The sequence below is a fragment of the Chiloscyllium plagiosum genome, unplaced genomic scaffold, assembly GCF_037043375.1.
Source record: "Chiloscyllium plagiosum isolate Xiang-an unplaced genomic scaffold, Cpla_swu_hap1 HiC_scaffold_24, whole genome shotgun sequence".
Classification (NCBI taxonomy): domain Eukaryota; kingdom Metazoa; phylum Chordata; class Chondrichthyes; order Orectolobiformes; family Hemiscylliidae; genus Chiloscyllium; species Chiloscyllium plagiosum.
This window is the reverse complement of record NW_028270162.1, coordinates 19,147,063-19,163,004: the sequence shown is the minus strand read 5'-3', so window position 1 is coordinate 19,163,004 and position 15,942 is coordinate 19,147,063. Positions and strand designations below refer to the sequence as shown.

General features: G+C 39.9%; 1 protein-coding gene across 3 annotated transcripts in view; it reads right to left on the bottom strand.

Annotated features, from left to right (window-relative positions):
* Positions 1–15,942, bottom strand: part of mapkapk5 (MAPK activated protein kinase 5) — a 70,288-nt gene that overhangs the window by 44,016 nt on the left and 10,330 nt on the right. For 2 of the 3 annotated variants that reach the window (XM_043715550.2, XM_087999959.1), the window contains 3 exons: positions 6,557–6,632; positions 4,110–4,207; positions 3,080–3,188 (listed from right to left, as the gene is read on the bottom strand). In XM_043715550.2, the coding sequence (XP_043571485.1) occupies positions 3,080–3,188; positions 4,110–4,207; positions 6,557–6,632 (283 nt within the window). Of the gene's footprint in view, positions 1–3,079; positions 3,189–4,109; positions 4,208–6,556; positions 6,633–8,193; positions 8,407–15,942 lie in introns of all 3 variants that reach the window. The other variant, XM_043715551.2, reaches the window with a different exon arrangement.

The window sequence follows — 15,942 nt, the reverse complement described above, 5'->3', positions numbered from 1 at the left end:
CAAATATACTAATTTTAAAAGTTTTTTTTTGAGAAGGCAAGTTAAAAATTGGCTCATAAGATAGCATAACTAAAATTTCAATGTATCACAAAGGATTGTGTTGTTGAAGACATTATTTTAAGGATTAAATCATCCACTTGTTAGTTGAGGTGATGAATTTAAAATAATCTAATGCATGATTGAAAGAGGAAAGAGCTTTTAATCATAGAGTCAGAGAAGTGTACAGCACAGAAACAGACCCTTCGGTCCAACTGGCCCATGGCGACTAGATTCTGGATTAGTGGTGCTGGAAGAGCACAGAAGTTCAGGCAGCATCCAAGGAGCTTTGAAATCGACGTTTCGGGCAAAAGCCCTTCATCAGGAATAAAGCTAAATATCCTAACCTAACCTAACCTAGTCCCATTTGGCCCATATCCCACTAAACCCTTCTTATTCATATACCCATTTAGTGTTGTAATTGTACTAGCCTCCACCACTTCCTCTAGCAGCTCATTCCATACATGTATGACCTTCTGCATGAAACAATTGTTCCCTTTTAAATTTTTCCCCTCTCACCCTAAACCTATGCCCTCTAGTTCTGGACTCCCCCACCCCAGAGAAAAGACCTTATCTATTTACCCTATCCATGCCTCTCATGATTTTGTAAACGTTTAGAAGATCAACCCCCAGTCTCCGATGCTCCAGGGAAAACAGCCACAGCCTATTCAGCCTCTCCCTGTAGCTCTCTGTTGCCAACCCTGGCAACATCCTTGTAGATCTTTTCTGAACCCTTTCAAGTTTCACAACATCCTTCCAATATCCTAAGCAGAAATCCCCACACTCAATCTTTGCCAAAGCTACATTAATGGGACTTTGTGCAAATGGCTGCTACCTGCATGTTAGTTACTACATGTGATGTGCTTGGGAGAGAGTCTGAGCGATGCAATAGTACCCTATATATACTAAACCAGTACTACACGGTCACATAATATTATTATTATACCTAAGATTTTGTACTTAGACACCATTGTACCTAAGATGGCACTGGAAATGGCAACTCTACACTTTTCCCTGTACCAGAGTACATGCAACAATAAAATGTAATTCTACTCTTCGTGATGAGACTAAGATGAAATTCAAAATTTAAGAGCTGCCACAAACAGAAAAAATGTTTGTGCAAATCCTAATGCATTCAAAAGTAATACTGGCAAAAATTTAGATAGTATCACTTGCCAGTAGGTGTTGTTTACATGGACTTTAGTACAGCCTTTGACAAGGCTCCATATGATTAGATTAGATTACTTACAGTGTGGAAACAGGCCCTTCGGCCCAACAAGTCCACATCGACCCGCCGAAGCGTAACCCACCCATTCCCATACATTTACCCCTTTACCTAACACTACGGGCAATTTAGCATAGCCAATTCACCTGACGTGCACATCTTTGGTCTGTGGGAGGAAACCGGAGTACCCGGAGGAAACCCACGCAGACACAGGGAGAATGTGCAAACTCCACACAGTCAGTCGCCTGAGTCGGGAATTGAACCTGGGTCTCTGGCGCTGTGAGGCAGCAGTGCTAACCACTGTGCCATCGGGCCTCCCAAAAGTAGTAGACTAATTAGTAAACTAATATAGTAAACAATATAGTAGACTAATTAGTAAACTTAGATCACATGGGATTCAGGATGAGCTCTCCAATCAGATACAAAATTGGCTTTTTGGTAGGAGACCAACAGTAGTGTGGAGAGTTGTTTTTTGGACTGGAGGTCTATGTTCCACAGGGGTCAATATTGGGTCCACTTTTTGTTTGTCATTTATATAAACAATAGCTAGCAAGTTTGCAGATGACACCAAAATTATAGTGTATACTGTTCACTGTATAGTGGACAGTGAAGAAGGTTATCTAAGATTACAAACAGATCTTGATCAATTGAGCCAATGGGCTGAGGAGTGGCAGATGGAGATTAATTTAGATCAATGAGAGGTATCACATTTTGGTAAAACAAACAAGGATAGAACTATTTTGTGTGTATTATCCTGTACTTCTCAAGGTCAGATGGCATGACTGCACAAACAGCCACAAATTACACTTTAATAAACAGCAAGGAATATAATTCAATTGAGAAAGAAACTCCATGTTTCTTTACCTCCATGTTTTGAGTGGCCTATTTAGATGACCAGGCTAGAAACATCAAAATGTACATGAGCTCAGGCAGACAAAAGGTCCCAGCCCAATTGCTTAGCTCTCAAGCTGCTAACTTTACTATTGATTTTTTACTCACAATTATCTTTAACTTCTCTTAAGTAAATGTCTAATCAATATGCTCATAGTTGTCTACAAACTGTAGTCTTGAATTAGTTGACTGTCGGAAACTCAAGTGATTGAGGCTCAACATTTTTTAATTGACCCCATCTAAGGGAAACTTGGTAAATGTTAAAAGCTAAAATGGACTTTTTGGAGATATTCAGATGTTGAGCATCTGAAATCAGACTCTAAGACACCTACTTCTGGATTTAATGGAACCAAAAATAAGGGGTGATAAGGGTGGCTATTGAGGTATTTTAATGAGGGTGTCAGCCTCAGACTTAACAGGAACTGTTGAGTTTTCTAGGCCTTCAGAAACCTAGAAACTTAAAAGGCAGAGAAAGCAGCTTTGGAGAGAAGGCAAGTGTTTTTGTAGCAGGACTTGTGGGCCAAGAGGAGTGCAAGTGCACCATACAAAGGCCCCAGATAGACAGACAGTCTTCTTCCTGATCGAATCATCTATCCCTGCATCTTGGTCTTCCAATCTGATTCACACCTGGGCACAAACCCAAGACCAAAAGATACATGTTTGGAGAAATCCAGATCTCATCTTCCTACGTAACCTTCCCATCTAAATACTCAGATGTTGCTTTCTGACAAACAGCAGAACTAACAATCAAAACTTTTCTGCTCTGGAAACAGCACAAATACATCTGTTGCTCCCTTGATACTCCATACTCTCAAATTGGGCACAAGTAATTAGGGCCTAGGTCTGCAGACATTTTAGGAAACTCTACTTTTCTATTGCCAGATAGATTTAGTGCATCTTCACCTATAATAATAAAGCATTTCTCACCTGCTTGGTAACTTGGCTTGCCATTTTCTCTGTAAAGTGCTTGTGTTGGCTGATTCTGTGAAAGAGTTCCCCACCTTCCATCATTTCCATCACAATTAGCAGCCGAGGCCTGAGGATTATAAAACATAAATGAATTTAGTGCAAGAGTATTTAAACAATAAAACATATTTAAATAGTAGGAGACAGAGAACTTGGAAAATGAAAAGGAGAGAAACCAAGAAGCAAAACAAGAGCACAAATGTAATTCAGAATATTTTCTTTCCTACTTTGTATAAGAAATTGCAGATGCTGGACAATCTTCCATTTTTGTACTCAGAAAAGAATAAAAAACTGATTTTAGAAAACTGAATCTAATTTGTTGGAGATCATAGATACCACTGTGTTGAGACGTCCAAATTACCTTTCAAGTAGGACACTTTCAGTCAAGCTATCATGTCAACCAGAAATTATTTTGAACCAAACTGTCCACACCAACCTAGCAGCAACTTACTGCAAATGCTAGAATCTGATTTGAAAACAAAAATTGCTGGAGATCACAGTGGGTCAGGCTGAATCTTTAAAATGAACTCACATTCCTTGACTTTCTTTTAGCTTTACTTGTTACATTCTCTGTCACTGTATCCTCTCTCCCCTACCCCTGCCCCAGTGGGACTGTTCGTTCTTTCCAGTTGGGCAGTAGACACACTGTTGTTCTGCCATTCTCACATTTCAATCACTTAATCTGAACTATCAACATCTTTTCTCCACCAATTCAAATTCTCCAATTCAAACCAGACCTAACCTAACTATAACTTAAATGCTGCCCCCTCCACACTTCGCTTCAGCTCTGCTTTCTCTCCATGGATACTGCCTGACCAGCTGTGATCTCCAGCATTTTTTTGTTTTTAGTCCACATAAACCTCTAGCTTATTGTGCTTTACAATTCTCAATTAGAGCACTTAAATTCAAAACTGAATTATAATTCCTGTACATAAACTGCCAGTTATTCATTATTTCACTTTGTAATTCATTATTGATTACTGAGACGTACCTTGGACTGGACTCATGGGGGAACTGAACGCTGTTAGCGTAAACTTCAATAATCTGAACAATATTGTTGTGGCCCACACACATCAGGTGGTGTCGAACCTTGAAACAAGACATAAAAAATAAAAAATAGCACAAAGAATATTTTGTAGCTTTATTTCTTCTCACAATATCAGATTATTTTGCTGTAGATCTCTCACTATGTAAATTCAAATGTAAATAAATTTATACCATTCATTACCCAAACTAAATACTTTAACAATTTATTGTTACAACTCTAGGACATAGAGTCATAGAGCTATACTGCATGCAAACAGACCCTTCAGTACGACTCATCCATTCCAACCAGATATCTAAATTATTCTTGTCCCATTTGCCAGCATTTGGTCTATATCTCGAAACGCTTCCCATTCATATACCCATACAGATGCCTTCTAAATATTATAATTGTACCAACTTCCACCACTTCTACTGGCAGCTCATTCCACACACGCACCACCCTCTCTGAAAAAGTTGCCCCTTAGGTCCCTTTTAAACCTTTCCTCTCTCACCGTAAACCTATGCCCTCTAGCGCTCGACTCCACTACCCTGGGGAAAAGATTCGGTTATTCACATTATCTGTGTCACTCACCAATTTATAAATCTTTAAAAGGAGCCTCTGACGCTCAAGGGAAAAGAGCCACAGCCTACTCAGCTTCTCTCTACTATAGCTCAAACCGTCTAACCCTAGCAACATCCTTGTAAATCTTTTCTGAACCCTTGCAAGTTTCACGACATTCTTTCTATAGAAAGGACAGCAGAATTGAATGCAGCATTTCTAAGCGGCCTAACTAATATCCTGTACAGCCACAACATGAACTCCCAACTCCCATACTCATTACACTGATCAATAAAAGGCAAGCATACCTAACACCTTCTTCACTATCATGTCTACCTGTGACTCTATTTTCAACGAACTGCACTCCAAGGTCTCTTTGATCAGCAAACTTCCTGAGGGTCTTACCATTAACTGTGTACAAGTCCTGCCCTGATTTGCCTTTCCAAAATGCAGCACCACCACACAGTTGTCTAAATGAAACGGAATCAGCTATTCTCAGCCCATTGCCCCATCTGATCAAGATCCCGTTGTAGACTGAGGTAACTTTCTTGGCTGTTTACCTCATTACTAATTTTGGTGTCATCTGCAAACTTATTAACCACACCTTTTTTTAAAATCTAAATCCTTCATATAAAGTGACAAAAATCAGTGGACTAAGCACTGATCCTTGCAGCACACTGCTGGTCACAGGCCTCCAGTTTGAAAAGCAACCCTCTATCTCGTACTTTCGAGTCAGCTGTGTATCCAAATAGCTAGTTCTTCCTGTATAACCTCACTAATCAGTATACCATGAGGAAACTTGTCAAATGCCTTACCAAAGTCCATATAGATCACATCCACCACTCTACCTTCATCAATCCTCAATCAAGTTAGTGATACATGATTTCTCCACACACAAAGCCATATTGACTATCCCTAATCAGCCTTTGCCTTTCCAAAAACATGTAAATCACATCCCTCAGGATCCCCTCCAACAATTTGCCCACTATCAATGTCAGGCTCACCAGTCCCCTGGTTTTTCCCTTACCATCTTTCTTAAATAGTGACACCACATTAGCCAACCTCCAGGTCTTCCAGCACCTCACCTGTGGCTATCGATAACACAAATATCTCAACAAGGTGCACAGCAATCACTTTCCTATATTCCAACACGGTTCTAGGGTACACCTGAGCAGGTCCCAGAAATTTATCCACCTTTGTGTTTCAAGATGTCCAGCACCTTCTCGTCTGCAATATGGACATTTTTCAAGATGTCATTTTTTATTTCCCCAAGTTCTCTAGCTTCCATATCCTTCGCCACAGTAAACACTGATGCAAAATACTCCTTTAGTATCACCGTTTCCTGCGGATCCACACATAAACAGCCTTGCTGATCTTTAAGAAGCCCTATTTTCCTTAAAGTTACCCTTTTGTCCTTAAAGTATTTGTCTCCTTAACCCTATTTACCAAAGTTATCTCATGTCTCCTTTTTGCCCTCTTGATTTCCCACTTAAGTATACTTCTACTGCTCTTATCCTCTTTTAGGGACCACTCGATTCTGGCTGTTTATACCTGACATCTGCTTCCTTTTCTTGACCAGGTCTTAGAATTTGAGATAAAAATAGGAGCGCTGGTGGCATTCAGTGGGTCCAGTGGTGTCAGAACAGTGCCAGTGCATTCAGTAGTAAAGATGTTCTTCAGTATAAATAGCAGGGTTTTTAAACCACAGTAAGAACAACATTGAGGTCTTGTTGCTAATTAATTTCTCAAACAAAAAAGAGAATCATTTCTCCATGTCATAGAAAGCAACTTCCTAATAGTCTAGTAGGGAGCCAATGTAATATTTAATATATTTTTAAAACAAATTTTCTTACCTCATTTCTTGCTTTTGGGCGATCAAGGAGAATCTTTAGTGCAAATCGTTCTCCTGTTGACTTCTTCATGCATACACTAAAATAAATTAAAACAATAAACATAAGTGAAAGGATAAGGGCAGACTACTCACCCATGCTATGTACTTGGATAACTGTATAGGCAGGAATCTTATATTATCACTTTTAAATTCAGTTGCAAAGTATGCGCCCAAAATATTTTCAAAGACCAAGACTAAATAGAACCTCCATCTTTAAAAATAACATCACATGAATCCCTCTCATCTCATTAGTGACCACTTAACCAAGACCTGTTCCAATCCTCCTTTCTATAGGCCAGCTGATGTCAAAACACATGGGATAAGCAGAACAGGTAGGTGGTGAATCAACTTAATGTCTCATTTGGAAGATAGCACCTTGACCAATTACAGTACAAGACACTTAAAAACAATGACAAACCAGGAAGCAAGACCTTCCTGGGACAGCACGGTGGCTCAGTGGTTAGCACTGCTTCCACACAGTGCCAGGGACCCAGCTTCAATTCCAGCCTCAGGCAACTGTCTGTGTGTGAGTTTGCACATTTTCGCAATGTCTGCGTAGGTTTCCTCCGGGTGCTCCGGTTTTCTCCCACAATCCAAAGATGTGCAAACTAGGTGAATTGGCCATGCTAAATTGCCCATAGTGTTCAGGGATGTGGGGGCTAGGTGCATTAGTCAGGGGTAAATGTAGAGTAGTAAGGGAATAGGCTGGTTGGGATACTCTTTGGAGGGTCAGTGTAGAGTTGTTGGGCCAAATGGTCTGTTTCCATGCTGTAGAGATTCTATGATGATTCAACAACTGTATTTTTTTTTAAATCTGTACATTCCAGGAGGAAGGCAGGGCTGAAAGAGATAAGAAATTTCATAAACAAGTTCCTCATAAAGAATAAAAAAGTGCTATGACACTGGATGTGAAAAAAACTGTGCAGTTGATGGGGGTGGGAGTGGAGATAAAGAGCAAGGAAAGCAACAAAGCTGCAGCTGAGGAACTAATAAAGCTCAGACATAGCATCAAAAATATAAAAGGCAATTTGACATTTTCCTTTAACTAGGATTAGAATTCTAAATAGGTACTAGAATCTGGTCTTGCATTCAAATATCTACGGGGAAATATGCAACTGCTCTCCACACTCCTACCCCTAATGGCATAATGACTGTCCTCCTGTACGGAGTTTCATCACTGATGAAATTACAAGTGCTTACTGGGTAAACAGATTTTATTCCTCATATTCGGCCCCATCAAAATCAATATTGGCACCTTAGCCTACACTTCTGGCTTTGTCAGCAGTACTGGGATGGCAGTCTTGATTTGGAGATCAGTCAACTTTTTCAAGCTATTGCAAAATAAGAAATACAACTTTCCGTAAATTATTGGAATGCCTACTGCTCTGGTCAAGTGATCAGCCAAAATTTCTTTGTTGGTTCAGTGCTATTTAGTCTGGTTACACTTTGAAAACCAATAAGATATTTTTGATCTTAAGAGCACTTCAAAGTGGTTGTTGCTTTATGATATGACAGCAATGTTAATTGTCTGTATGAACAGCAGAGCTTTGAATTCTCAAAGTTTTCTATACTACTTATAACCATTATTTGAAAACACACCTATTACAGATACTCCAAACTCTGCTTCAACCATCATCTCCCTTTGGGCTAGATTTGTCTGCTATACCACAAACAATGTAAGTCACTATCCAGATTTGAAGGTTTACTCTCAGAACTTTTAAAACTTCAGTTTAAATGCAACAGAAGACTCAGATTTCCATGTCATTGAAGACAAATTCAGAAATTGGTGAAACTCAGCAGGTCAGGCAGCATCTGTGGGAACAAAGCAGAATTAATGTGTTGACTCAGATAACAGACAGACAGAAGTGGTGGCAGGGCAGGGACAGACACTGGTGGGGGCGGGAGAGACCGAGACGGAAAAAGAGAGCGAGAGAGAGCACGAGAGGGAAAAGGGGGGAGGGAGGAGAGGGCAAGAGCAAGGTTGGGGGGGGGGGGGGGGGGGGGGGGAGAAGCGCGAGAGACCGCGCAAGAGGGAAAGAGAGCGAGAGAGAGGGGGAAAGAGAGCTAGAGAGAGGGTGGGAAAGACAACGAGAGAGAGGGTGGGAAAGACAACGAGAGAGAGGGTGGGAAAAAAAAAGAGGACGAGGGGAGGGACAGGGAAGGCGAACAAAACAGAGCGAGCGAGAAACATAGCGAGCAAGCGAGAACCAGCTCCTTGTTTACCTACTCCTTTCACTCTCTCTCTAGGCTCCATCTCCACCTATTCTCTTCCCTTCCCTCCTCTCCCCTCTCTCACTTCACATTCAGCATAAGTACCACTTATTCCTAGCTAACAGCTCTGAAGAGTCACCAAATTCAAAATGATAACTTACCACAGATGCTGCCTGATCGACTGAGGTTCACCAGCAATTTCTGTTCTTACTTCAGTGAAACCACTTTAAAATGATGTAGTAAAGCTGCTAAACCATGCTGCTATTGAAAACATGACATAAAAGGCCATGAAATGGTCTTCCCTGAACTTGGACGAACAGGTCATCAGGAAGGTCAAAAATAAAGTAGAACTTACCTTTGCTTATTAGAAAGCAGAGAACTTCAGTGTAATAAGTTTGTAAAGTTCACTATTTGTTCTGTATCTTAAAACCCCTTCCTTTGACTCTATCTAATATTTCCGCCTCTCCACACATACCCACATCCACCCTCAAATAAAATAGACACATACAACAGGGTTACTGGATTGGACCCAAAATACACTGCTCGACTCTCAGACAAGTAGTTAACTCAGAATCCAATCCAATTCAAATGTTTGGACTTATGTTCTGGCAGCTTTAATTTTCAATGGATTTAAATTATGAACGGAACAGTATGATGCAAAACCAGGTAAGAGAACATAAGTCAATGTATACCAACATCTGCACGAGAGAAGAAAATAGGGGAGGAAAAAAATGAAGTTGCTAAAAGTTTGCATTTATAAACAGAATATCTGCAAATATCGTGAAGGTAAATACATGTAATCTACAATTTTACTACAATATTTCTCAGAAATTGTTTTTGAGTCATTTCACCCTTCCAAGTATATCACACTTTCTACTCTGTCGACTCCTTTACACATAGTCAGAAATCACATGGCACTAGATTATAGTCCATAAAAAACTTTCACAGCATAGCCCTTTTATCGGGTGAAGTGAGAGATAAGTACACAGAATTTATGGGCAGAGAGATAATTAGATCACACAAATAACACAAGTCTCTGCAGGTGATCAAGAGTGTTAGATGGTCTGAGTCAAGTGTCAACAACTGAATAACAAGTGAAGGGATGACCTATAATCTGATTACATGAGGCGGAGAAATAATTACAAAAAATTTTAAAGTAAGGTGGAGCTGGAGACTAACCAAAAGGATTGGAATAACATGGAACAAAAATAGAAGCTGCCAGAAAGGCTCAGGATGTCCAGCAGCATCTGTGAAGAAAAAAACTAGACGAAGGGTCACTGGACATGAAATATTAACTGATTTTTCTTTACAGATACTGCCAGATCCACTGAGCCCCCCAGCAACTCCTGCCCTTGCTCCTGATTTACAACATCCACAGTTCTCTCAGTTTTTACTTGACTGGAATAACATGATATGTCTAAGAGCTGCATGCTTAGAGTCTAACCAAAGTAATAAGCAATCCAAAGTTGTACAAACTATTTAGGATAGAAAGATCAGAATAATTTATCAAGGTGATGGTGTCAAAACAGGACAGTAAGGAAGATTTTACAGATACAGAACAGTGTGGTGGGGTCACATGCAACACAACACAAACCTAAGATCACGGTTGAGGCAGTCTTTATTAAGTATGAAACTTGGCTATCAGTTTCTACTCAGCAATTCTGTGTTGTTGTGTATCTCAAAGGCCACTTTGGAGGATGCTTACCCAAAGATCGGAAGCTGAATGTCCTGACTGCTGAAATGCTCCGCAACTGGAAGTGACCCTATGTCTCTCTAACATTCCTGTCTGGTGATTGTTGCATGGTGTCCATTCATTTGTTGCCATACCATTTGCACAGTCTCGCCAATATACCATGCCTTGGGACATCCTTGCCTGCAGCATATGAAAGAGACAGCACTGGCTGACTCATATAAGTATCTGGCGTGTATGTGGGGGTTGGTGTTCCCACGTGTGATGGTGTATCCTTGTTGATATCTGATATGCCTTGCAGAGGGTGACATGGCAGGGTTGTGTGGTATTGTGGTTAATGTTGTCTTGAAGGTTGGGTAGTTTGCTGCAAACGGTGGTTTGTTTAAGGTTTGATGGTTATTTGAAGGTTAGAAGTGGATGATCTTGCCGAGATGCTCATCGTTATTGATGACATGTTGAAGGCTGCAAGGAACATGGCATAGTATCTCCACTCCAGGGAAGCACTGGACAATGAAAGGTGCATCAACAAGTATACTACTACCACCACACGTGGGAACACCACTCCTCACGTACACGGCAGACACTTATATGACTTGGTCAATGTTTTCTATCTCATATGCTGTAGGCAAGATAGTCCTGAAACTTGATACATTGGTGAGACAATGCAGATGCCATGACAAAGAATGAAGACATCGCACAACAATTGACAGACAGGATGTTCCCTCCCAGCTGGGGAGCACTTCAGCGGTCAAGGACATTCAGCTTCTGATCTTCAGGTAAAGGTCGCCTTGGCGAGCGTTTGAGATCCACAACAACTCAGAATCACCAAGCTGAAACTGATAGTCAAGTTCCATACCCATGACATTGACTTTGTGTCACATCCATGTGACCCCACCACACTGTTCTGCATCCAAAATCTTCCTTACTGCCCTGTTTTGATACCTTGATATATTATTATCTATCTTAATTAGTTTGTACAGTTTTGGATTGCTCAATATTTTGGTTAAACATTTGACATGCAACTCTTATACCCATCATGTTATTCCAATCAAATAAAAAAAACTGAAGAAACTGTGGCTCCTGATTTACAGCATCAAGGCAGGGGTTGAGGGTGGGTGGGGTTATCAGGTCTGGCAGCATCTGTGAAGATAAATCAGACTTAACATTTCGGGTCCTGTGACCCTTTGTCTGGTTCTTCTTCACAGATGCTGTCAGACCTGCTGGAGTTTTCTGGCAGCGTCTGTTTTTGTTCCATGTTACTCCAATCCTTTCATTTGTCTCCAGCACTGCCTTTTTAAAATTTTTTGTCGTTATCTCTCTGCCTCATTTATTCAGATTATAGGTCATCCCTTCACTTGTTATTCAGCTGTTTACACTTGACTCACACCATCTAACATTTTTGGTCATCTGCAGAGATTTATTATTCAACACTCCACTCACATTATTCGTGTGATCTTATGATCTCTCTGCCCATAGAATCTGCGTGCTTCTCTCTCACTTCAGCTGATGAAAGGGGTATGCTCTGAAAGCTTGTGATTTCAAATAAGCCTGTTGGACTATAACCTAGTGTCATGTGATTTCTGACTTTGCCGACCCGAGTCCAATACCAACATCTCCACATCATAGTTACCTTTAGCCAAGGCAGACAACCGCATTATTCCCTCTGTCAACTCCTCCTTATAACTGATTTCTAGGAGCAATCTAATTAAACCTTGGCAAGTTGCTCCTTTTCTAGAGTTTTCCACTACAATCCTACATTGGTACAAGTTCATGTTGTATTGATGACATAGCCAATATATTAATATAACTTCAGCTCAAAACGTTCAAGCTGGCTCAGAACATTTTGCAGGTGACTGTAAATGTTCATTTAATAAGACATGCAACATTATTGGTTAGCCATTGAAAATTCAGTGAACCTCATGTCAGAGCTTGACTCCTGCACAAAAGAATGAACTTCCAGATGACGGAGGAGGACAGAGAGAAAATAATTTAGTTTACTGAGCACAATTGTCAATCTTCTGAAAATTAATTATCACTTATTGGAGTAGTCAGATTTCAGAATTACTAGGTAACCTCCAAATACTTTGTGGTGTCTCATTTAGTAGAGGAGAGATAAGGAGGAGTTGTCAGTTAGTTTAGAAAAGTATTTTGCGGTGCGGAGTGGCACTAACAGTGCAATTTCAATTCCCATATCTGTTGAGGTCACCACAAAGGTCCCAGCTCAACCCTTGCCTGAAGTGTAATGGCTCTCAGGTAAACTCATCACCAGTTGTCTCTCTTTTGACAGCAAGCGAGCAGCCCTATGGCCCTCTGGAAATATGGCAATTTAATCCCCTGGTACAGCATCATTTAACAGTCAACATTATTCACAATGCACTTGCTGTAGGTAATTAAAACAGGACTTGGCTCTGCAAAAAGTAAATTAAATTTAAATTCAGCAGGTTAAAATCGTGTCCAAATTACAAATGCTAACTAGAAAACGACATTTCAAATGGAATAGCTTCGACACAAACTCAGGTATGAAGAACCACTATCTCTAGGGAACTAAGTTCATCCTACTGTTTTCTGTTCTACTCTTATGCCAAAAACCTCAGAGTATTCTTTTCTCCCTTCTAAAGTTCAGACAATTGTGAAGCTGCCCTATCATTGATGGTTTCTCATCTCATTGGAATTCTACACTTGCAGGACTTAGCCAGCTAGATTTGTCAAAAAAACACCTGGCAACCAAACAGAAATTAAATAGTTGCTGCTCCCAAAACAGCTAGCTTCAAACAGTAGCCACAAAAGAAAATTTTCCCAGAGGTATAAACTGACATCTTTATTCTTTACGATTACCATAAACTGGGATTTTTCTTCCAAAATCTTAGCAGACAAACGGATTCATAGACACTTTTAAGTTCACCATGGCACTAATAATCAATAATTAAGACTAAGATTAAAATTTAGCATTGGAAATACTATGACAATACAGTAGTTTTATTCCTCCCTCTCCTTTTCTCCACTTTCTTCTTCCTCTTGGTGTTGACTCTGCTGAGATGCAAAGCTACAGGGCTAACTGTCTTGCAGTCCTGCTCATTATGCAGTTGAGCTCCCAGATGTCAGTTACACAAACACAACACACAGACACACAGACACACAGACACACAGACACACAGACACACAGACACACAGACACACAGACACACAGACACACAGACACACAGACACACAGACACACACACACACAGACACTTGCCAGTGTTAGAAACCAATTCTCAGTTTTTATCTGAGCACTTTAATAATGCTTCTTTCCTAAAATAAGAAATATATTTAAAACTTCTGTGCATATCAGGATGTAGGCAATACTGACAAAACCACATTTATTGCCCATCCTTGGTTTTCCTGAGGAAGCGATGATGGGTCTGTTCAGCCATTGCAATTATTATGGTATTATTTCCAAGATTATATCACTGAATATCTTCCCATCAGAAACATATTAAAAAGATTAATCCTAGGCAGCCTGGTTCAGCAACTATACGCTACTGCACATTAAAACTGATGCTCAAACTTAATTTAAAATCACAATAAGTAGTACAGGGAGTCAGTTACAAAACACACTGTCATGCAGGTTTACACTAGATAATGAAAGATTAGGTAATGAATGTCTGGTTTCTCCTTCCTTCCAATTTAATCTCTTTTCAAAGTGTAGTACCTGCTGTGGAGGTACAGTTCTATGGGGGTGAAAACCCTCCAGTATCTTGCCGAACGGGCTACTGATTAATAAATACTCATGAATAGTCATTCAGGCATGTGGCATTGCAGTCCAGTCCATTTGTACTCTTGCTGGAATTGCAGTTATTAGGAATGGAAAACCAAGCTTAAATTTTATCATATATCCAGGGGTGCTGAACACAGTTGCAGATCCCGAACTGGCTGTTTGGTCAAGATCAGCTGATTCAGCACAGATCAGAAATCAAATGTTGGAGTGTCTGCTTTTCCACAAAACACAATTTGAATTGTTACTTCAGCCTTAAATTCAACCCACTACTTCCACTTGGTTGTACAGTTTGTCCACAATGTGATGAAGGTCATTAACATTAGTTCTGCATTGATGCAAATTATATATAATAAGCTATTGCTAAAACAGTAACACACACTTAATCACTATTCAATTCCTATTGAGGCTCAAATTCTTATTTAAATTCATTTATCTTTAGTCATGGCTGCTTGCTGCACAACAAAACGTAACCATGAATGAGCATAAAAGCATTAAATAACAGGGAGAAGTATACATCCATCATAACCATATAAGCTCCCAGTCTCAAATGAGTTTTATACACCAAATAGATAGCCAGTGTGTACTAATGCTAAAGCTGTATATTTCAGGTCTAAACAAAAGAAAATCTTGGGAAAGGCTGAATGAACTCAAATTGGGAAGGAACTAAACTAAAATGCTAGCCATTACCAATGTTGGTTGCAAAAAACTCACAAAAGATCCTTCAACAAAGCCTCTAAATCCACAGCCCCAACTACCTATAAATAGGAGATGATATCTGGGGAGAGTACTACCTGCAAGCGATCCTCCAAACCACACATAGGTCCAGATCAGAACAATCACCATTCCATCACGGTCACTGGGTGAAAATCCTGGAATTCTTTGTAACTATGGATTTTACTACCCACACACCAAACAAAATAGTGAACAGCAGTTCACCTAGGCAGCTCACTTCCGCCTACAAGGGCAATTAGGGATGGGCAATACACTCTGGTCTGACCAGTGATGGCCACGGGCCATGCCTGGATACTAAAAAAATTTAGCACAAAATGAAATGATCCCTCATAGAAAAATTGCTGTGCGTCAAAACCAATGAACTGGAGTTGGCACTAAAGAGAGGATCAAAACCCTCATATTTTATAGTGGAATCAAATGATGCAAATGAAAGAATCTAGAGTAATTACTTAATGTTACCAGACTAATATTCTGCTCCCCCCCCCCCAAGTTTTTAACTTAAACTTGAAGAATTTCAGTTATCTGTAATCTTCTCCTCATATTCAGTATTCTCACTGGACTCACAGTAGTAACAATGCCATAGGAAAGAAAAAGGAATAAGTTTTTAAAAGCTTTGATAAATTGCTGTTGAATAACTTGTCTAGGCATTATGTGAAAAGGTGTTAATTAAATGTAAATTGTTCTTTCTCAAGCTAGATACACAACTACCACAAGAGACAGACATGCATCGTCAGCAAGACAAGATCTACACAAAACACCTCAGGGTGACTTCCACAGTCAAGGGGAAAAACCATGAAAATGTCAAACACTGTTCATTTTCCTTTATCAACTCCAATTAGAAAATGCGTACACAATAAGTTGGTACAAACTTCACATATTCTGCTTTATTGACACCTGTTATTATGTCAGGTTAACTTTGATGCAGTCAGCAGTCTCCAAAAGATGTGAACAATGAACA